Below are 23,548 nucleotides of genomic sequence, written 5' to 3'. Positions count from 1 at the left end.
AACGTCCTTTACTTCATTCAGCTCGTAAACGAAAAACAAGCTCCTCCATATCCCCCATCAAGGATCTGGAGAAGACAAATTCAACGTGATGTGTAAAGAGCCTTGAGTTTCTTACGGGAAGCAATGATGTAAACTAAAATATATCATCTTTTCAGCTACATAAAATATTCTTTTAGGAGTGAAAATAAGTCATATCCCTAGGAGGAAATGGCACTGCTATACTTAAGATACATTCAACTCTTATTTGATGATACTTATACTTGTTTTTGTTTTTATTTTTGTTTTGTCTAAACCCTCAGCTTTACAACATGCAGATATATGTAGATAAAGACTGCTTTCCTCTCCAACTTCTACCAAATCTTTGGTATATACACATTTTGAGTAAATGCTTCAATGAATTTATTCTGTTAATCAAGACTCTCTTCCTTAAAAACAAACAAACATAAAACAGCCAAGTGCAGTGGAACATTCCTGTAGTCCCAGTTGCTTGGGAGGCTAAGGCAGACAGATGACTTGAGGCCAGGAGTTCAGGTCCAGCCTGGGCAACATAGCCAGACCCGCCAACTTTTTTTTTTTCTTTTAGACGGAGTCTCGCTCTGTCACCCAGGCTGAAGTGCAGTGGTGCAATCTTTGCTCACTACAACCTCGGCCTCCTGGGTTCAAGCGATTGTCCTGCCTCAGCTTCCTAAGTAGCTGGGACTACAAACACATGCCACCATGTGCGGGTAATTTTTTTGTATTTTTAGTAGAGACGGGGTTTCACCTTGTTGGCCAGGCTGGTCCTGAACTCCTGACCTCAAATGATCTGCCTGCCTCGGCCTCCTAAAGTGCTGAAATTACAGGTGTGAGCCACCATGCCCGACCAGACACCCAACTCTTAAAAAAAAAAAAAAAAACAAAACAAAAAAAAAAAAAACCTACTCAAATTGCCACCTAATATAATGACCCCCCAAAATACCTTCCAGCCAGACCTGTCCTCTACAGACCCAAATATCTAACTGCTCACCTGACATGGTACCTGGCCATCTCACATGCATTTTGAACTCAACTTGTCCAAAACTGAACTTACTCAGCTTCACCTCCCCCTAAAATTAAAAGTCAAAGTACATTTCAAAAAATTGTGTAAGTACTTAACGCCATAGAACTATACACTTAAAATTCATTACACTTAATAAACCGTATGTTTTGTACATTGAACCACATAAAACTGTTTTTAAAAACCTGGTCCTCCTCCTTCAGTGCCCAAGTTAGTAAACAGCACTACTACCCATGGTGGATGTGACAGAAATGTATGACTCATCCTTTCCCCCACCCTTTCTCCCAGCACACTGAACCTAATCAGTCCCAGAGTCTGAGAGATTATTAATCATCTCTCACAACCTGTGTCCAGCAGCCTCCTCACAGTTCCCCATATCCACAATGGCCCCCTCCAACTCCTGCTCCATCAGACAGCCAGAGTGAGTTTCAGGAAACGGCAGCCATATCACATACTGCCCCACTACAGCCCTTCAAACACTTCCCTCTGCTCTAAGGATGACCCCCAAATATGTCCCCTGATCTGCAAGGCCCTGCCCAACCTGGCCCCTAATGATCTTGCCAGCCCTTCAGTCCTCCGTCCTTTCTCCACTTGGCTCCTTCACTACCAAGCTCTGCCACCCACTTACCTGATTTCTGCTTCCCTTTCAGGCCTGAGCTCTAACGTCACATCCTCTAGGAAGCCTTCCTTGACCCTTACCCCACAGTTTCTCAAGCTTGCCACTGTTGGCATTTTGGATCCGATAATTAATTGTTCGATGGTGGGGTGGAACTGTCCTGTGCCTTTGTAGGATGTTCAGCAGCACCCCTGACTCTAGATGTCAGTAGCACCCTCTGCCAAACCAGCCCCTGGGATAACCAAAAAGTATCCAGACAGCAACAAACGTTCCCTGGGGTGCAAGATGGCTCCCTGTTGAGATCCATCTCCCCAGTCTAGGCAAAAGCCATCTATCTCCCTGCAGCATGTTCTCACAGCATCCTGAACATCTCTTCCACAGCATTTAGCACAGACACAATTCATTCTGTAGTCATTACTGTTTAACATCACCTTGCCTTTCGGGCTGCAAGCTCCCCAAGGGTAGAGACAGACTAGATCTGTCTTGTTCCTGCAATATCACGATGCCTGACACACAGTAGGTACCCACATTACTCTGAATAAATGAGAGGCTTTGGGCAGTTTTTCCTTTTAACACTATTTTTAAATTGACATTCTTCTAGTAGTTCAAGTCAACGCCTACGTTAAATCAGGTTTCTTTGGGAGTTGCTTAGTGACTAGAACTTTGAAATCATGGTAGTAAGGAAGAACTTCCTCAATAGGTCTGATGAACCCTTGAAACTCACAACTTTTCCTTTATCATGGAAAAGATGAGATTAACCTATGGGGACTCCCATATATTGTTCTTAAGAAGTAATCTGTGCAAAGCCAAAGATGGATCACACATAATGCTACAAGAGGAAAAACAGAACATTTGCAAATTTTCTCCAAGTAGTACCTTTATGTCTAAAAATTATGCTTGCTTGCTTGCTTCATAATGAGTCTAGTAAAACACACAAAAAAAACCTGGCTCCAAAAGAGCCAATTATAAGGAAGTGCTCAAATACCGAGCCCACAATGTTTGTCCCCCAGGAAGTTACCAAAGGGGTCAAAACACCTCCTTCGAATTCACACTGCTATTTGAAACAGATGCTCTCCCTCCCTCCCACTGGCTTAGCTGTCAGCTACTGGCAAACTCCCCTGGGTCAAGTCCATGACCTGGGGGGCCATGCCAACTCGGGGGTCCTGGACTACCTGGATGACAAAGAATCCATCCAGAAGATTAAAATCTGTGCCAGTAATATCTGCATACTGCTTAAGAAATAAAGAGAAGGTTTTAAGAATCAAAAAACACAAAACAACCTGGAATTAGGTCTGACTCTTGGTGTCCTAAAATTTCTGACTCATTGCAATGAAAGGAATCTGGGCAAGACCTCGCTCAGAATGAAAAACCATCCCCAATTTTGGCAGGTGCTAAGAAATACAAAGTTGGCTCACACAGGGAAGAGACAGACAGGGATGCGAAAAATAAAAGCTAATACCTATTATTTTATCAATATCATTGGTTCGAATAAGCTTCTTCTATCAATTAGGATTAGGTTTGGCAATAGGATTAGGTTTGGCTGCATATAATCTCATGCAATACAAGTCTGCAAACAGGAAATGCAGAGCTGACATGATGCTCCACATCCATCTGGCATCCAGGCTTCTTCTATCTTTCTCTTCTACCATCCTTACTACTGGCTTCCATCTTCAAGGTCACCTCATGGTCACAAGATGGCCACCATGGCTCCATCCCTCAGATCCACTTAATAGGCAATGGGAAGGAGGATAACACAGAGCAAAATGGCCTGCATCCCAGCTGAGTCGACCACCTTGAATGAGCTTTACCAGGAGCCCCACCAAACAATCTCTAAAGATATCTCTGTAGAGCACTAGCTGCCCCTATATGCAAAGGCCACTGAGAAATGTCTCACAGTGCTGCTGCCACTGCTGCCGCCACCACCCCACCATCATTCCTCCACCCTTCCCCCCAACCCAGATTATATTAGTTTTGTTAGGAAAACAAGGGCTAAAGGGTTACTTCGCAGGTGGCTGTCAATCTCTGCTACAACGGGATCAGTATGTTAAAACTGTAAGAGGTGGCAAAGTGCTAGTATTCTATCCAGTCCATTCGCCCTGTTCATATGAGAAAACTAAAGCTCAAAGCCACTAAAAGCCACACAGCTAACAAATGGTAACCTGGAGGCCTGACTCAATCTTCTCATTCTGAAACTGGTGCCAGACTTTAGAACCAAAGTTGCAGTGAACCGTGTCTGTATATGCATGTGGGTTTAAAAGAAATTTTCTGTATTGACTTTTCTCTAAAAACATAAACAAATATGCTCTAGTTTGTGGGGAAACTAAACTATATAGTCAGGCCAATCTTATATGGGAATATTTAAGGTATTTATAAACTATCAAGATTGTTCACATGTGACAGAACGCCTGCCACATTCTGTTTCAGCAAGATTCCAAGAACATCGTAAGTGGGGACATCTTTATACGTGTCGGTGCCCTTCCCCTAAATCGAAGCAGAGCTCCATAAAAGGTATTCATGATTCACTTCAGACCTCAAAGAATACAGCCTCCTGTCTGTGCCAACCCATGAAAGCCAGTTCCCAAAGCCCAAATGTCTCACAGGGACCTTTTAATGCATTTTATGTCTTATTTATTGTGCTTATCTGACAACTTCACAAGGCTAATAGACATCTCTAAAAATGTGTTGACATCTTAGTGCATTCTGAATGTCCTTCAGTGCATTATCAAATTTGGACAGTGCAAATATTCCCCTGCGGGTAATAAAAAATAGACACAGCAATACAAATGTGCATTTCAGCCCGTATGTTGTATATATTATATACAAATATTATACCCCCAGTACAGCATTATAAAGTGCAGTGCTATAAATAGAATGCCAATTTCAGCTACCACCCACCCATTTGGTTAGTTGCAAAACATCCAGGCAACAAGCCAACTGATGCAGCCAGGAGTCACCCAGTCGCTTTCCCAAACCTCCAACCTCCCTTTCTCCCAGGGCTGCCACCCAGCAATGCCTTTCTTCCACTGAAGCCCATTCCAGCCAAATTCAGTCGCTCCCCAAGACCAACTACAGCCTTCTCTGCCCGAGGTGCCCTAATATTTTTAATTACACTGCTGCCTAATTAATCATGCATGTAAACAATTACCAACTAATCTTGCTCTTTTCCCACACTTACTGAGCGCCTACAGAAATGCCAGAAGTACACAAATGCAGCAAATTAATCCTTATTCAGAGAGCTTAAATACAAATAAAAACAGGCTGTCAAGGTTCCGGTGGGCTAACAAGAGCAGTGCGCAGTAACGCTACGTCTTTTCCTAAACTGCACCATTCTGCCATTACTAAAAAATCTGAAATCACTGCCTTTTCACACCAGCAAGTCTGGGTTAGAGGACAAAAACTCTGTAATAGTCTGAAAAAAAATAATTTTTCGCTCAAGCTTTCAAAGTTGAACAAATCTCATCATGAAACTCAATTACAAGGCTGCTTTTTTTTTTTTTTTTAACTTTTATCACATAGTTTTAAGATAAAGGGGGGAAATGCCCTTGCGAGGAGAAAGGAAATAAAAAAGAATGGGCATTACAGCAGCAGGAGACCGGGCAAGCACTGCTCGCAGACGTGTCCCCTGATGTCCCCAGCGGAGACCCGAGACAGGAGCAAGCCTCCCCGCCGCGTCAGCTCCCGCGGAGGCCCAGCGGGCGCCCCTGTCCTCCTCCGGGTCGGAATCCGGGAAGGGCTGGCGGCGAGCTGGCCGCTTATCCTCAGGGGCCAGGGCACGTCCTGAAGGCCCTGCGGAGGGGCGCGCGGACACCGGGACCGCCGTCCTCGCCTCCGGGGGTCGAACAAGAGCCGCGGGGCCTCGAGGGCCGCCTCGCCGGCTCCCGTCCAGCCTCCCGCCCGGCGCGGGGCGCGCAGGACGGCGCAGCGCGGGCGGAAGGCAGGGGGGCGGGACCGCCGCCGCCGCCGCCACTCGCGCTGTTGCAAAGTTTCTTCGGTGGCACAGTTCCTGCGCGCTTCCTGTGGGGGCGGCTGCTGCGCCCTCGCCGCCCCGTCGCCCGCCGGTTCGGGGCGGCAGAGGCTGGGAGACGCGAGTCTGGGGCCGGGGCGGCAGCGGGGACCCAAGACCGAAAGGGGCCGAGCGGGCACGCCTCGGGTCCCGGGCCCGGGTCCCACCTGGGCGCCGCGAGAGGGCGCTGCTGACGGCGCGGCGCGGCGGGGACCGGACGGCGGGACGCGCGCGCCGGCGGGGCAGGGCTGGGCCGCCCTGCGCCTCCCTCCCCGCGCCGACCGGGGCACGGGCGACTGTGCCCGCGAACCCCACGCCTCGCCCTTGCGCGCCTGGCCGCCCGCTACTTACCCAGGGAGCAGGTGAGGAGCGCGAGCAGCGCCGGCGGCGCGAGCAGCCACCAGCAGGCGGGCGGCCGCATCCTGGCGGCGGAGGCTGAGCGCCCTACCTGGGCGCGGGGAAGGGAGACGCGCGGGGAGCGGAGCTGCGCCGCTGCCGCCGCCGCCCTGCCGCCGCGGCTGACCCTTCTCTGCCGGCTCCCCTCCTCCTTCCGTCTCCGCCGCGCCATCGCCGGCCGCGCCCTCTGGCGGCCGGGAGCGGGAGCACCCCTGTGCGCGCTTCCAGCGTCTGCCAGGCTGGCGGCTGCGGCTCGTGTCCGGCCCGACGGGCTGCTGCGGTGGAGGTGGCCGCGGCTCTGCCCTCACGGCGCCCTCCTTCGAGGCGTCTGACCTCTGCCCCCTCCAGCCACCAGCCTCCACCCCTCCTCTCCCTTTCTCCTCTGCGTCCCTCCTGACCTAGGCCGCGTCCCCTGCCTTCATGCCCTCCCACCTTACCGCGTCACCCCCATCAGTAGTTCTACCTGTGAAGTGGAAGCGAGCAGTAATCACTTTTCCTCCCTGCTAATGTATTATCTGCTGTGGAAAAAAAAAAAATGTAATCAATAGTTCAACTCTTAATATTGTTGGCACCAATGCTTTACTTTGATCAAGGTGTTTTTAATCAGCTCAGCTAATTTACTTAATATCCCCTTTAAATGGAATTTGGCCAATAGCCTAGGTCTGGGATTTGGCTTTTAAACAAGTTTGTGTAAATGTAATTTTCTATAAATGTAATTTTAAGTGTTCACCATAATGGAAGAGAGTGGGTGTAATTTTATTCAAAATATAAAAATTAATTAAACTGGAATACAGAGAAGTGGAGCAATGTGGGAGTGCCTCCTGTTCCCGCAGGACTGCCAAGGGCTTTCCTCCCCAGCCCGGTAGAGTGGTGGCCCTGATAGGGGACTGGCCCTGTTGTGTTGTGTGGTGCACTGAAGGGGAAAGCATTACAGGTAAGAACTAGAGGCTCCCTTCAGTGGTTCTGAACTCCTTCGTGCCTCCCTCAAGCCTTGGCTCACTTCTGTTTCCAAGGAAGTGCACAGGACCAAGTGCTTTTCCCAGCCCTAGTTTAGCCCATGACCTCTTGAAGGCAGTTTCTATGTTTTCCTTCATATTTACTCATTTGTTGGATACCTACTATGTGACTGCAACTCTGCTAAGCACCCTAGGAATGCCAGTATCTTTCACATGGACATACAACATTCACCTACTTGCTAAACATTTAAGGAGGAGGAGGCCCTGGGAGTACAAGTAGGATGGCCTTGGAATACAAGTAGGATGTCCTGGAGACAGAGAAGCAGGTGCTGAATAAACGTTTGTAGGCTTGAGCCCTCTTAACTGGAATGCTTTTAGGGGACTTAGGCTCTAATGCATTAGGACAGTATTGTCTGCAATTGTGCAATACCTGCTGCAATTGTTTTGAAAAGGAGGCCTGGAGACAAAGAATTTTCTCTCTGTGTGGTTTATATTGACTTCTTAAAACTGGGAACTAAATATTTCACGTGTGATCCATTTAGTGTGAGTGCAAATAGTTCCCTTTTGTTCCATTCGCCCAAGGTTTATGGTCTCTTGTCAATACCATTTTGATGGGAGGAAAAAGAAATGTAGGAATCCTTCCATTTCATTTCTTAGTGAAGCATTTCAAATCTATGGTTGACTGAATTCATTGCTTTTATCCTTGGGAAATTCTCAAGCTTACCTGCCTAGTAGTTCTAGATTGTTTCCAATTTCCAAAGCTGTTTTCGCTTTTTTCCAAGAAAATATTCCTTGCATATGTGGGGTAGTAAACATTTAACCAAACTGTTTCATTAGACACAGAAGACTAATAAGCAGGGTCAAATGCCTACTCCACGTGGGTAAGCAACTCCTGGTGCTTAATCAATGTTTTCATGGAAATTCATCATGTTAGAGTATTACTATGTTCCAGAACAAGGTGTGGAAAATTAAGCCCTAAGGACAACAGAGAACACATTGTTTAAGTAATAAACTTGCCCTGGTGTCCTTCCTTTCCACAGTAGACATAGATAAATGGCATATTACAAAGCTCCATAACTCACATTTTAAAAAGAATTGCCTTTCACTTACTCTAGTCATATGATAAATGGACTTGCTGGGAGTTCTCTCTCCCAATCACATGTCGGGAGAGTTTCCTAGAGCAACGTACTCATGAGGATACTAACAGATACATGATAGGCACTGCTTGCCTATAACATTGACTATAAAGGAACAACTCTAAGTAGAAAAAAAATAAATCCTATAAACTTTAAGATTGTGATATGAAAACAAGCAAGCCATCTTCTTGGGATTCACTCAATCCCAGCTGTCACCTCCATGCTGGCCCCTGAAATTTTCTTTGTTGAGGGACAGGGGAAGAAGCAAGGAGCCATCTTTTGTTGGGGAAGGCACTGTCGCAACCTGGTTAAAACAGACTGGTAATTTTACAGATAATTTTCTAAATACTAAAGGAGAACATAAAGACATACTAAAACCATTGACAGCCAAATAATCTAATGAACAAGTTCCAAACAGATGGTTTCTGATCTTACAACAGTTATCCTTGAGGCCCAAAAGGCTGAACTCCATTCATTCATTCAAATGATAGGGAGCACCTCTAGCTGATGTGCCCTTTGCTAAGCTCTGGGGCAGATATTAAAGAGCATAAAACATGGTCCTGGGCCCAAGAACTCACGGTCCAGTTAGGGAGACAAAAATGTTCCTAACTAACTTTGCTACCTTGTTATAAATGCTATGGCATGCGTAGATCAGAACACTTTGGAACACACGGGAAAAAAAATCTCTCAGGGCCTTTGGAATCTGTAAGAAAAGAAGCCACTATTGCGCAGGATCTTAAAAGAGAAATAGCAGGTTCCTGAGCTGAGAAAGGAGGACAGGCGCCCCAGGCTGAGGCACAGCACGAATGTGCAAATCAGACAACAGCAGTGTGGCGGGTGGGGAGAGGGGCTGCAAGGAGGAACAGCTTCTCAATGTGCCCCCTCCAGCCTGCTGCCTCTCTCCTGTGACTTGAAAGGGGCCTGCCAGGCACCCTGTTTCTATACTAGCAAAGCCCAAAGGGCATATTCCAACTCTTCCCACTCTCGGTGCCCTTTCACTCAGTGTCAGGCCTAAAGTGGATTAGCAGTCAACACAATTCAGGAGGACTATTCTCTTCCTGCATAAAACAGCAGGTTTATGAATTATGAGTGGTCTTGAGGATTATTTTCCAAACCTAAAATCAGGTCTTAAGGTTTAATAGTGAAATAGAATGTCTAAAACAGGGTCTCCGGGACTTAAGGTCATTATAATATCAGACCTATGCTACAGTACTTTAATCATCTGCTAACCATCCTCACACCCCACAATCAGTGCACACTAAGGGGTTACAGGAGAAAGACTCATCACTTGTACCTTACACTTTAGCGTTTTGGGAAGGAAGATAATCTATGTTCCCCGTGGAGAAGAGGGAGACAGGAAGAGAAGAGAGGGAGCAAAACTTTCATCACTCAGAGAGGACCCAGAGCCACAGCCCCACTGCATGTACTCAGGAAGAATCCTTTGATGACATACGGTGGTTTCTTTAATGCCTTCAGGGAGCTTGTCTCACATTGCTTCCAAAGCTATTCAAAAATTATAGGCAAGGCCAGGTGCAGTGGCTCACACCCGTAATCCCAGCATTTTGGGAGGCTGAGGCGGGTGGATCATTTGAGGTCAGGCGTTCAAGATCAGCCTGGCCAATGTAGTGAAAGCCCATCTCTACTAAAAATATAAAAATTAGCCGGGCATGGTGGTGCACACCTGTAATCCCAGCTAATCAGGAGGCGGAGGCAGGAGAATCGTTTGAACTGGGGAGGTAGAGGTTTCAGTGAGCCGAGATCACGCCACTGCACTCTAGCCTGGGCGACACAGTGAGATTCTGTCTGGGAAAAAAAAAAATATATATATATATATGGGCAAAACCCATTCTGTCAAACCAAACTTTCAACCAAGATTTTTATTCAAAGAGGCTTAACAAAGGGATTCTCACAGCCTAACAACCCTGAACCAAAATCCAGGAAATATAACAGGTTACCATCTCAGCAGACCCCCCAGGAAAGCCCAGAAATCTGAAGCCATTGACATTTGAAGACACAGAGTGATATAAAGCCTGTCTACAAGAATGAGCTATCCGAGAAACTTCTAATCAGAAATAGATGATCTACTTGGCTGTTTCGCTCTCCTTTGTAGAATCACATATCCTTCTGTTCCCAGTAAAGATCAGGAATCACTCATAGCAGGCATGACAGGAAGTGTCTGCGTTTGACTTTCACTAAGAACAGAAGGCGTGGGGCATGACTGTTCAGCAGCCCACACAAAATGTGTTGGTGTTTTTGGTGCTGTTGCTAATAAGTAGTTGTTCATTTTACAACAGCTGCTTTCAGATGTAGGATCTTGCTTAATAAGCTCAACAAAAATTTTATGTGTTTGTGACGAATGTATCACGGAGTAACTGCGTGTATGAGGCCCTTATATGGCATGCTGAGTTTGGAGGAAAATGCATTTTCCTGGGGGAGATCACAGTCTAGTTAGGAGGACCAGGACATACAGAAATAGCCATAAACCCTCCTGGAACATGGAAATCCCCTAAGAAGTGTACGAACAAGGGCAAGGAGAAGGAAAGCACATTCATCAGTGGGGCTGCATGGGGCCTCACCGAGATGGCGTGGTTGCCAAGAGAGAAGGGGAGAAGGCATTCCAAGCAGAGGAGACAGGCAAGAAATGCCATGGAAGACCGAGAGTTCAGAGACTGAGGAGCTGTTCAGTTTGGCCAGCACAAGAGGGAACATGGAGGGGAGGCTGGTTAGGACCGTACTGAGCAGGGGCTTGGGCACCGTGCTAGGAGAATGGCCTTCCCTTGAGTGGGGCAATGAGCAGTGGATAGATGGAAGGATGTTTCAGCAGGTGATGACCAAAACCTCCACTACAAGACTAGCTCATAAGGCCTACCTGGTGTCCTAACTCGGCAACCCCTATCAGAAAAATAATGAATATTTCCATTGTGATGAATTCACATGATGAACACTCAGTTCACGTGAGTTGGGTACTGATTTAATGATTGATCAGTGCTGTGAGAAGTTTAATTCAGTGTTAATGTTGTGGATGGATTAGAGAGGAGAAAGAAAGAAAAAAGACTGGCTAGAAAAAATTATGAGGAAAGGGGAAAGGAAGGAAAACTAACATGTATGTACTGAACACATGCAGTAGCTAGGCACTCTGCCAGTTACTTTCAAATATATTATTTCAGTTAACCCCACACCAAAAAAAGAAAAACCTATGACAGGACTACTATTCCCACTTTACAAGATTAGTAAACTGAGTCTCAGGCAGGTCAAATACCAACAGCCAGAACTGCCTTTAATGGAAACCCTGTTATTTAACGGAGGTAGTAGCAACAGGACTAGAAGGGAAAGGGTTGCTGTGAGGGCACAACAGAGGGTCAGATCAATTGTACTTGCGAGTGAGTCGATGCTGGAGCAAAGAGAGAGGCCACAGAGGAGACAAATGAGGCAATTAACTAAAACGGAGATCTGCCAGAGGAATGAGTTTGTGGAGAAAAAGGAAAGATGATCATTACTGCTAGTGTAAGTGACAGCAATGCCCTCACATTATCAATAGATGCATAGTAGTAGCTAATCTTTACTGAAATGCTTGTTATATACCATGCACTATACTAAGTGCTATACATACTTTATTTCATGTTGAATGATATTTAGTTTTCCGAACAGCTTTATGACTATCATTCTTACTTTAGGGAGATTAAGTAGCTTGCCTAAGGACAGAGATTCTCTTAGGGGTCCCTGACACTCAGGGTATCCAGGTTTACAAGGTCAAAACTACTTTTATAGCAATACTAACACATTACTTGCTTTTACTGTGTGTGTATTTCCACCAATGGTGCAAAAGCAATCATGGATAAAAGTGCTATCTACTGCTGTAGCACTAGTGAAGGTAGTGGCACCAAACTATGCTTACAGTGGGAAAACAAACAAAATAAGCCAAGTTCACTTACAAGGTCCTTGATGAAGCAGTAAAAATTACTAAGTTTATTAAATTACACCCTTGAGTATTCATCTTTGTAATATTTTGTATAACGAGTTGAGGGGTAAGCATAAAAGTACTTCTACGTATTAAAGCATGATGTCTCAAGAAAAAACACTTGTGAGATTGCTTGAGTTGCAAGCTGAACTACCTGCATTTTTCATGTAACGCCATGTTTAATTGACTAAAAAATTGACAAACTTAATCAGGTTATTCAGATTTAAGGGCTGGGTATTTTCTCAAAAATAAAAGGAGCCTGTCACTTTAAGGAAAACAACTGATGTAATTTGTTTACATTAATACAAATCAACCTTCCAAGTGAAATTAGAATTTTGGAAAACTTGTATGTGCTGCCATGAGTTTAACAGCTTCCCCATCCTTAAAGACTTTTTAATGAGATCAATGGTGGTGTTCACAAATGTGATTTTAAAATATTGTGTAATGAAATGTCTCAACCCTTGGAAGATCTGCATACTTTGAAGAAACAGTATTTTCCAAATGACCCTTTTTCAACTACATATCTGTGTGAGGCTGCATTTTCTTCCTTTACGTCATCCAAAATAAATAAAATGAAGAAACAAATTATGAGAATCTACCTGTCTTCTATTAAGCTAGACATTACAAGGATCTGCAAAAATGTAAAACAATGATACACTTCGCATGAAGTTTTTTGTTTGGAAAATGTATTTTTCGTAAAAACAACATATTAACATATGATAGGCTTATTGTTCATTTAAAATGAATTAATACATATGTTTAAATTTCTGTTTTAATTCTAGTACAGTAAATATTCACAGATGTAACCGACATAAACGAATGCTCTTTGGAGTCCTCAATTTTTCAGAATGTAAAGGGATCCTGAGACCACAAAGTTTGAAAACTGCCAGCTTAGGACACATAATTTGTACATTGTGGAAGCCAGTACTAAAATCCTGATCAACCTAACTCCAAAACCCTTTCTCTTACCCACTGCACTTGGTTACTCCCTGTTTAGTTTTAGATCTGCTGTATTTGAGGTGCCAGATTTCTAAGAAGCCAACTCGGGCTCAAAGTCACCTTTTACCCCCAATCATTAGAGATTTAAAATAATAGGTATGAGATGGGCAAGGTTATGCCACGGTAACAAACAACCCAACATTTTCAGTGGCTTAACGTAACAAAGGCTTTCTTAGTCATGCCAAGTCATGCCAAGCCTGCTGCAGTGCGGGCGACCCTCCAGGCCAGCTGTTCCCCATTGTTAGTGCTCTAGTCTGGCCACATCTCAACTCAAGTTCTCCACAATCGTTGTTGCCGGGGAAGGGTGTGCTGGAGAGCCAAGCACCAGCAATCCAGTGCTCCCAGTGAAAGTGTCACAAGTCACTTCTGCTCATGTTTCATTGAAGGGGGAGAAAGTACTGTCCCAGAATAGAGGAGAGCTGGGTATTGGTAGTGGTTACCGGTTGAAGGTGTCCAGGTTCTTGGTGTTTTGAACAAAGAATTGGGCAAAACGCACAAATAACGCAAGGAAAGAATGGTGCAACAAAAGCAGAGATTTATTGAAAACAGAAGTACACACTCCACAGAGTGGGAGTGGCCTGAGCATAGGGGCTCAAGAGCCCAGTTCCAGAATTTTCTGGGGTTTAAATACCCTCTAAAGTCACTTAGTGTACACCCTATGCAAATGAAGTAGTGGTCCACAATCAGAGGGTTAAGTGAAAGTACAAAAGTTACACCCTACACAAACGTCTGATTGGTTGTGTAAAGCAACCGATGAGAGGCTAAAGTGAAGGTACAAAGTTACACTTCTATGCACACAAAGACTTGACCCGCAATCAGTCTGATTGGTTGAGGAAAGCAACCAATCAGGGGCTGAAGCAAAGTTACAAAGTTACACTCCTATGCAAACTGATTGGTTGTGGAAAGCAACCAATCATTGATACTTTCAATTTTCCATCTACCACACAGAAAAGGGGGTGGGGGTTTGCAAAAGGAGTAGTCTCAGGTCCTTTTATTACTTAGATGTGGAAAGTTGGGGCTTTCCTTTTGATTTAGTTCTAGGAAGTTAGCATGAATCGGCCTTAGGTTCCCTGCCTCCAGATCCTATTCTCATGCCTCAGTGGCACTGCACTGCCAATAATCCTCCCCTTGCTCTACACTTCCAAGCTAAAACACCTCATCTTCTGCTTTGAAAAGATGCTGTGCTAGATGCTAGAGCATGAAACAAGGCTGAGAATTCAGCTTCTGCCCTTCAGGAACTCACAAAATCTCTGAAAAGATAAAACTACAAATAATGTTATCTTACTTTAGTACAGCTCTTTACCACCTACCAAGTAACCACAAAATAATTACTGAACAGGGCAGTTATAGGAGAGGTCCAGATGAATTGAACAGTTTGGAGTGTGCTTGGTGAAGGAAAACTCTGACATGGATGATTGAGGATAGTTTCAGGGAGAAGGTGGGATTTCAATAGAGGTCACGAAATGAGGGAAGACTCCAAACTAGTAGAAATAGAAAAGGGGGAAAATGAAGAAGACATGAAGTCAGTGAAGCAAGCGATATTTGCAGGATGGCAAGTAGACCAATGTGGCCACAGTTCATCATGTCAGGAACAGTATTGCTAGCACACAAAGATGGGGTGAGAAGACAGGAAAGCTGTCTGGAGAGGCCAGTAGCAAGCCCAGCAATGGGGCACTGGCCTTGGGGAGGACCCAAGTCCCAGCCAAGGAAGAAAGGGTATGGCTGACCAGATCCACTGGAAAGGAGGCCACCAGGGCCCTGAGGACTTCTAGTCACCTACAGGAAGAATGTTAGGCATAGAAATACATACACCATTTATTTTACTTGAAGAAGCTAGGACCAAAACATGCTTTATGTCTTTTTTTCCCAAAAAAATGTATTTTCTTCATAATTTCCCAACTGGAATAACAATAAAATAGCTGCGGCATAATTGTTTTACACAAATGAAAATATAATTTTCAGAAATAGCATTGTACTAGCATTAAGTCAAACGGATGTTGGAGTTATCTTGTTTAAATTAAATTGTCATGTTCTTTGGCTCTACAGAGTAGGCAAGTCTTGTTTCCATTTCCCTGCTGTGTACATTGACAACTACTTTGGGAGAGACATGAGATAAAAAGAGAAGAAAGCAGGAAACCCCAAATTTTGAGATGCATGTGATTTGTGCTCTCAGGGAAGCTGCATGATTCATTGAAGGACCTTGGGGAACCAACTGACTATAGGAAGAAACTGAAGTAGGGCAGTGGTAATAGAAGAGAAGATACTGCAAGATGAAACATTACAGGTGTAGAATTTAAGGGACCTTTGAATGATTGGAATCAACGTATTCTTCTATTATCCCACTAGATAACAACCCTTAGTTTATTCAAATGCTTGAAGTTAACTTTAGACTATACAATGTTAGAACAAGTAACGAAGTTGTGGCAAGACTCTTGACACCTTAAATGGCAACTTTACAAAGCTGTACTTTCTTCTGTAGTCAGTGGGAACCATTGTGTGTTGAGAGACTGACACTCATTTAAGTAGCCCACTAAGAAGAGACTAAGGGCAGAGTCCAGGATGTACTGGCAAGAGTCTATAGACAGATGATAGTGAGACTTGCTTGAAGACATTTGCAATAGTCTAGACATAATAAGGAAATGAACTAGAGTGGTGGCTACAGAATTAGCAAAATAAGGTGGATGAAGGATATATCAAAAAGACTTAGGATTAACCAGACTGAACTAAAAAAATGATTCTGAAGTTTGGAATCTGAATGGCTAAGTACCACGGTTAGAGAAGTCAGAGAGAAGAGCTTGTTAATTGAAAAGATCTGGTTTTCCATTTTGGACAAATTGCATTTGAAGTGAGGGTGAACCATCTGCAAAGAAATGTTCAGTAATCAGGTAGACACAATGACTGGAGCTTAGAGAATAGTTATCAACTAAAATACAGATGTGAAGTGACCCACAAAAGAATGATAAGAGAAACGGGAGTTATTCAGGATAGAGAGAGAGTGGCAATTGGCATAACACCAAGTTGGGGACATCAGCTTGGGAGCTGTTCAGTTTTTTTCCTCTTGACACCAAACTCCATGTCTTTTCCAACACTACTTCTCCAACTCACTGACACCAACTGGGTGTCCAACAATTCAATTCAATTCCGACATTATGTACCTGAAATTAGCATCACATCTCACAGGTTAAAGGGCTCAGTCCCATAAGACTGACCCCACTTCAGATGCTACTCACAAGTCTGGGGCACTTCTACTTCTGTTCTCACGACCTACTCCTCAAATTCAATAATTTGCTAGAAAGGCTCATGGAGCTCAGGAAGGCACGTTATTTATGTTTACTGGTTTATTATGAAGAATACTATTAAACATAAAAATGAGCAGCCCGATGAAGAGGTACATAAGAGTGAGGTCCAGAAGAGTCCTGAGCATTGGAGCTTCTGTCCCTTGGAGTTGGGCTGTGCCACCCTTCCAGCACATAGATGTGTTTGCCAACTCAGAAGTTCTCCAAATCCAATCACTTAGAGTTTTTTGTTTTTATTTTTGTTTTTGAGACGGAGTTTCACTCTTGTAGCCCAGGCTGGAGTGCAATGGCGTGATCTCAGCTCACTGCAACCTCCCCCTCCTGGGTTCAAGCGGTTCTTCTGCTTCAGCCTCCTGGATGGGTAGCTGGAACTACAGGTGCGTACCACCACGCCCAGCTAATTTTTTGTCTTTTTGGTAGAGACACAGTTTTGCCATATTAGCCAGGCTGGTCTTGAACTCCTGACCTCAGATGATCCTCCTGCCTCTGCCTCCCAAAGTGCTGGGATTACAGATGCGAGACACCGCACCGGCCTATTTAGGGGTTTTAATGGAGGTTTCATCACATAGGCACAATTGACTAAATAATTGGCCATTGCTGATTAACTCAATCTTTAGCAGCTCCTCCCATCCCCCCAGAGGTTATTGGGGGTGGGGCTGGAACTTCCAAGCTTCTAATCAAGGCATGGTCTTTCTGGCAACCAGCCCTCATCCTGAGGCTATCCAGGAGCCCACTGAGACAATTAGAACAAAAGAAGCTCTTGTCACCTCTATCACTTGAAGTTTCAAGGGTTTTAGCAGCTCTGTGCTAGGAACCAGGGACAAAGACCAGACATCTTTTTACGGTATCACAAGGGCCACTGTCCTGAGGAAGAGAAGCTAGTGGCAAAACAGAGAGGTAGGAGGGAACCACATTAGACAGTGTCATGGAAACAACACAGACGTGGTTCAGAAAGGGACAGAAAGTGAACATTTAGCTTTCTTTTTGACTCTCCAGCATCTGAGCCCCTTTGCTATGTTTGGGGAATTTCTCACCTATTAGGTAAAGCCTGATTACTTTCCCAGCCTCCCTTGCAGCTAGGATGCAGGGGTACAACCTGGACTCTGCCCATCAGCACCTGTGCCTCAGGCTCTGCATAAGAAGCGAGGGATGCTGCAGGATACATGACAGTGAATGGTAGCAGCAGTGACAGGTGCAGGTAGCATTGGTGCCTCCCACAGTGTAAGCAGCAGCATCCAGGGCTGGCAGCAGATTCCATGGATCCATCTCTGGCATGATTTTGGGACTTATTCTTGGCTTTCTAGCCTCCTCGACTGATTCCCTGCCCATCCACCATGACCACCCCATTCCCCTACATTATTTGAGACACCTAATATTCTTCTCTTCCTTTTCTACCTAAATCAGCCACAGTTATTTCTGTTGCTTGCAACCAAGACCCACAAACAGTATGGAAAGACTGTCAACAATGTCAAGTACTGCAGGTTGTCCAAGAAGGCATTTGGTTGCATGATCTGGATATTTGTGATTTTAGGCAGTTGTCTAGTAATAAGAATAAAATATCACTAGGAGTAGAAAAGAGAGTGAATCCAAAGATAACGCTTATCTGACCCTATGTCTGAGATCAACACTGTGCTAACCAACAATATGGATTTGGTTATAGACTGCAGGAGGACTCATTATGGGCCAGTTGTTAAAAATATGAGGGCTTCTCATTCTCAGGGCTACATTTTGTATGCTAAGGAGTTTTTTTATTCTTCTTCTTTCTTCCTCCAACAGAGGCAGGCCCACTCTTAGCATTATAACTAAGAAGAAATCCCACAGATTTGTCCAATGGGGCCTTGGAAAGATCTGATTATCCAGAAAACCACCATATCCTTCTCTTTCCCCCCCATTCTTCTCCTTCACTTTATGGAGTAAACCTGAGTCTTGAACTTAGCACCCTAAGCTCTTCACACTCTGGGCTCAACCTTTCTACCATCGGTTCTGCCTCTCTCTTCCCTCACTTGTCCCAAGGTGCATCAGTGCTCTCCTGGGCCATACCACATTTTGTAAAAGTCTTTTCTTCTTTCAGCCATATAAGGAAACACTGCAATGTTTTCCTTTTTTTTTTTTTTTTTTTTTTGAGACTGAGTCTTGCTCTGTTGCCTAGGCTGGAGTGCAATGGCACCATCTCGGCTCACTGCAACCTCCGCCTCCCAGGTTCAAGCAATTCTCCTGCCTCAGCCTGCCTCCTGAGTAGCTGGGATTATAGGCCCACACCACCATGCCCAGCTAATTTTTGTAGTTTTTTAGTAGAGACAGGGTTTCACCATGTTGGCCAGGCTGGTCTCAAACTCCTGACCTTGTGATCCGCCCTCCACCGCCTCCCAACGTGCTTAGATTACAGGCATGAGCCACCGCACCCGGCCACAATGTTTTCCTTCTAACTAGTATTCCCACCTCTGACAATTGTTCTGCCTGGAGAAATCACAGGTCCCCCTGTAAGATTCAGGTGGAATATCTCTTATTCAGGAAAGTCATCTTGAGTCCTCCACACCTTGGATCAAATGACAGTGTCCCTGTTTCTGTTCACTTTTATCAGAGCTCCCTACACAGGTAGCTATGTGCCATATCTGCCTATATCTAGTTATAAATTGTATGTGTGCTGCTACCACACATAGTACCAATCATGTATGTTAAAACACACAAATACAGAACAAATTAAAGGATAGATAAAAAATGTTAAGGCAAGTTTTTATATTTTTTTCTTCCCATATCTCTTATGGGAAGATGTCCCAAGACATCCATAGATTGTCTTGTCTCCACCGCCACCCCCAGCCCAGGGTGCACACATTTCATCCATATTTCTGTCATGTTCATAGCATCAATCACATTCGATTACAATTCTATTGTGATACCCTGTCCAGTTTGTCATTGCATCTGCACAGTACCTGACACAAAGGTCAGGTACTTATAGTGCTGAAATAATTAACTTATATAACATTAGAAATAGTTTTTTGTTTGTTTGTTTGTTTGTTTGTTTTTGAGGCAGAGCCTTCCTCTCTTGCCCAGGCTGGAGTGCAATCTCCGCTCACTGTAACCTCCACCTCCTGGGTTCAAGTGATTCTCCAGCCTCAGCCTCCCGAGTAGCTGGGATTACAGATGTGCAACACCATGCCCAGCTAATTTTTGTATTTTTAGTAGAAATGGGGTTTCACTATGTTGGCCAGGCTGGTCTCAAACTCCTGAGCTCAGATGATCCACCCACCTCAGCCTCCCAAAGTGCTGGGATTACAGACGTGAGCCACCTCGCCCGGCCCTTAGAAATAGTTTTTTAAAATAGAGAGTTTTGAGTTCCCATCATTTTCTTAGTAATGACGGATTGCAGAAGTTGGTATTTTGACTGACTTATCTGAATAACTGCAGTTTCAAAGTCAACTGAATTCCTTTCCTTCATTTAAACAGTCCTGACACGTGTGCTCAGTTAGGTTCCCTCTTCAGTCAGTCACGGACTGATGCCTTAGAGCACAAATGAATGACAATCCAATCCATAGTCTAGGGCTATTTTAAAAATCCAGACATGGGTTTGTTTATTAAATGAAGTATTTGGATATTACCATCTCAGCTAGGACTGGGTCATTAATTTGCAAATGTGAAAGTCTTCCCCCAAACAAGCCAAAAACCCAGTTATTCATGCAGGTCTTGAATCAGAGAAGAGAGAGAGAGAGGAAAAAAAAAAACCAATAGGAATATACTTTAAACAGTCACAATTCCCATTTCTGAAAATTCTATTCAGTTTGGGCATTCAAGCCTCAGTGCTTTTTCTTATGAGAATTATCTGACTGTGAAGTACTTGTAGAAAATAGAATCATTTAAAAACACTGTTATATTGTGGTCCTCCACAACTTTCTGCCCAGTTGTTTAAATTGTATTGCTGATAGCAGAGCTACGTAGGCAACGATGTATTAATGTGTTAATAATTAGGCATGTGAGTCCAATGAGGACAGCCATATTCGCTTGCTCACCATGTGACTGCCTCGTGGGGAGGCAGCTGGGTGGATGTGTCTTGGCTCTACGCTGTGCTCTATAGCTTCATTACTCGGCATCCCTGCAATTAATCCTCAAAGCATAACCTCTTCTTTTTTTTAATTTGAAAAAAGAGTAATTTGAAATAGGTCTCTAAAGCGTCTTAACTGAGCACTTATTCTTTATTTTGTTCCCTGTTTACTTCTCCCTCAAGACAACATTAAATTTCTGCTAAGGGCTACTTGGTAACAATAATATGCGTGAATACACACGCACGCTGTCTGTTTGGAATGCTGCTTTTGTTTGGGAAACTGATTGATGTAGACTATGTATAGTTAAAGGAGTCCAGGTTTGCACTGGGGTTTGGGGTAATCAGACGACTCATTCAATCTTCCCCCTGGGGGTTTATTCCTAAGTGTCACACAACCAAGGAAGAGTAGCTAAATACTGCTTGATCAATAACTAGGAAGGCCCCATTGTCAGATGAATAGTTAAGCTGAATAAATATGGTGGAGGTCAGGAGGCTTGAGTGAAGTCTCTTGCTCTTTATTCCTTCCCTTCCAAATCTTACATGGCTGGGTCTACACGCAGAGCGAGTCCACCTATCCAGGCAGTCAAATAAACAGGAATGACGCACTGCCTCGGAGCAAGGCCCTGTGGAGGCCGGAAGTCAAACAGGGCAAAGTCACCTGTTAGTCCTGATCTTTAGGACAAGTAGCGGAGCACAGGCCCAGGAAGGTCTTAAACCTAAACAGTCAGGCCAGCAGGCCCCACTTCTGTGAGAACAGTCATCACGTGGATATTCAGTTCTGCGATTTACTTGGGTTTCCTAAATTGTGTGGGTTTGATGTTGTGTTACATAACAGGTTGTCGTAACAAATGACCCCCATACTCTCAGAGGCTTACGTAATACGGATGTGTTTCTCTCTTACCCTACATCATCATCAAGGGCCAGGTGCAGTTCTCCTCATGTCACCTTGACTCTAGGACCCAGGATGACATAGCAGCCTCTTTCTGAGACTTTAAAAGTTGCTATGGGGAAGGGGGAAAACGCAGCAAATTACGTATCATTTTTGCTCCATTTCATTGGCCATAGTAAGTTGCATGACCACATGTGAGTTCAATAGCAAGGGGGTGTTAACATCCTTTCATAGAAAAGGTCACCACAAGCACGCCACTGCATATGGATAAACAGCATTACATCTAATGGGTGCTGTTGCATTCTTACCTTCTATGTTGACCCCAAGAACTTCAGAAAGTGAGACACAAAAGAGACCTGGAAATGAAGAAATGCAACCATGGAAGTGTTTTGGGCTAGGTTATGCTTCATTGTCAAGTAAATCTTTGAAAAAGAGGCTTATTTTTTGCTCACAGGACATGTTCATCTCAGGCAGTCAGGACCTCGGCTTCTCAGAGACACAGGCCTCCGCCTGCACCATCTGCAACATGGTGGAGCCAAGGCAGGTAAAGAGAACATAATTGCACACTGCCTTAAAGACTTTCACCAAGAGGTAACGCAGGACGTTTCTATTCATCTTCTAGTGACCAAAGGACATCACATAGCCATGCACAAATTTAAATGGAAAGTGCTACCACACAACGTGCCTGGAAGGAGAACAAAAGTATAAGTGAAATGAAGGAGTTATATATACATATTTTTTGAGACAGGGTCTGGCTCTGTCATCCAGGCTGGAGTGCAGTGGTGTGGAGTGCAGGTGGTGATCTCAGCCTGGACTCCCAGGCTCAAGCAAACCTCCCGCTTCAGCACCCCAAATGACTGGGACTACAGGCGTGCGCCACTATGCCTGGCCAACTTTTGTTTCTTTTTGGAGAGACGGGGGGTTTTGCCATGTTGCCCAGGCTGGTCTGGAACTCCTGAGCTCAAGTGATCTGCCAGCCTCAGCCTCCCAAAGTGCTGGTGAGAGGTGACAGCGTGCTGGCAGTCCTCACAGCCGTCGCTCGCTCTCGGGGCCTCCTCTGCCTGGGCTCCCACTTTGGCGGCACTTGAGGAGCCATTCAGCCCGCCGCTGCACTGTGGGAGCCCCTTTCTGGGCTGGCCAAGGCCAGAGCCGGCTCCCTCAGCTTGCGGGGAGGTGTGGAGGGAGAGGCGCGAGTGGGAACTGGGGCTGCGCACGGTGCTTGCGGGCCAGCGCAGTTCCGGGTGGGTGTGGGCTTGGCAGGCCCGCACTCGGAGCGGCAGGCCGGCCCCACCGGCCAGGCAGTGAGGGGCTTAGCACCTGGGCCAGCAGCTGCTGTGCTCAATCTCTCGCCAGGCCTTAGCTGCCTTCCGCAGGGGCAGGGCTTGGGACAGGCAGCCCGCCATGCCTGAGCCTCCCCGCCCCCTCCGTGGGCTCCTGTGCCGCCCGAGCCTCCCTGACCAGCACCGCCCCCTGCTCCACAGCGCCCAGTCCCATCGACCACCCAAGGGCTTAGAAGTGCGGGCACAAGGCACGGGACTGGCAGGCAGCTCCGTCTGCAGCCCTGGTGAGGGATCCACTGGGTGAAGCCAGCTGGGCTCCTGAGTCTGAGGGGGACGTGGTGAACCTTTATGTCTAGCTAAGGGGTTGTAAATACACCAATCGGCACTCTGTATCTAGCTCAAGGTTTGTAAACACACCAATCAGCACCCTGTGTCTAGCTCAGGGTTTGTGAATGCACTAATTGACACTCTGTATCTAGCTACTCTGGTGGGGACTTGGAGAACCTTTGTGTCCACACTCTGTATCTAGCTAATTTGGTGGGGAGGTGGATAACCTTTGTGTCTAGCTCAGGGATTGTAAACGCATCAATCAGCGCCCTGTCAAAACAGACCACTCGGCTCTACCAGTCAGCAGGATGTGGGTGGGGCCAGATAAGAGAATAAAAGCAGGCTGCCCTAACCAGCAGTGGCAACCCACTCGGGTCCCCTTCCTCACTGTGGAAGCTTTGTTCTTTCGCTCTTTGCAATAAATCTTGCTACTGCTCACTCTGAGTCCACACTGCCTTTATGAGCTGTAACACTCACCGCGAACATCTGCAGCTTCACTCCTGAGGCCAGAAGGACCACGAACCCACAGGGAGGAACAATTCCAGACGTGCCGCCTGAAGAGCTGTAACACTCACCCGCGAAGGTCCGCAGCTTCACTCCTGAGCCAGCGAGACCACGAA

The 23,548-nt window shown here is 45.4% G+C and overlaps 1 protein-coding gene across 2 annotated transcripts in view; it reads right to left on the bottom strand.

Annotated features, from left to right (window-relative positions):
• Positions 1 to 6,381, bottom strand: part of B3GLCT (beta 3-glucosyltransferase) — a 125,601-nt gene extending 119,220 nt beyond the window's left edge. The window contains exon 1 of one of the 2 annotated variants that reach the window (XM_055360351.2): positions 6,007 to 6,381. In XM_055360351.2, the coding sequence (XP_055216326.2) occupies positions 6,007 to 6,223 (217 nt within the window). In that variant the 5' untranslated portion in view covers positions 6,224 to 6,381. The remainder of the gene's footprint in view (positions 1 to 6,006) is intronic. The other variant, XM_031001436.3, reaches the window with a different exon arrangement.
• Between the last annotated feature and the right edge of the window lie 17,167 nt (positions 6,382 to 23,548).

This window comes from Gorilla gorilla, chromosome 14 (assembly GCF_029281585.2).
Source record: "Gorilla gorilla gorilla isolate KB3781 chromosome 14, NHGRI_mGorGor1-v2.1_pri, whole genome shotgun sequence".
NCBI lineage: Eukaryota > Metazoa > Chordata > Mammalia > Primates > Hominidae > Gorilla > Gorilla gorilla.
Note: the sequence above shows the minus strand (reverse complement) of the source record. Positions and strands in the feature narration are given on the sequence as shown.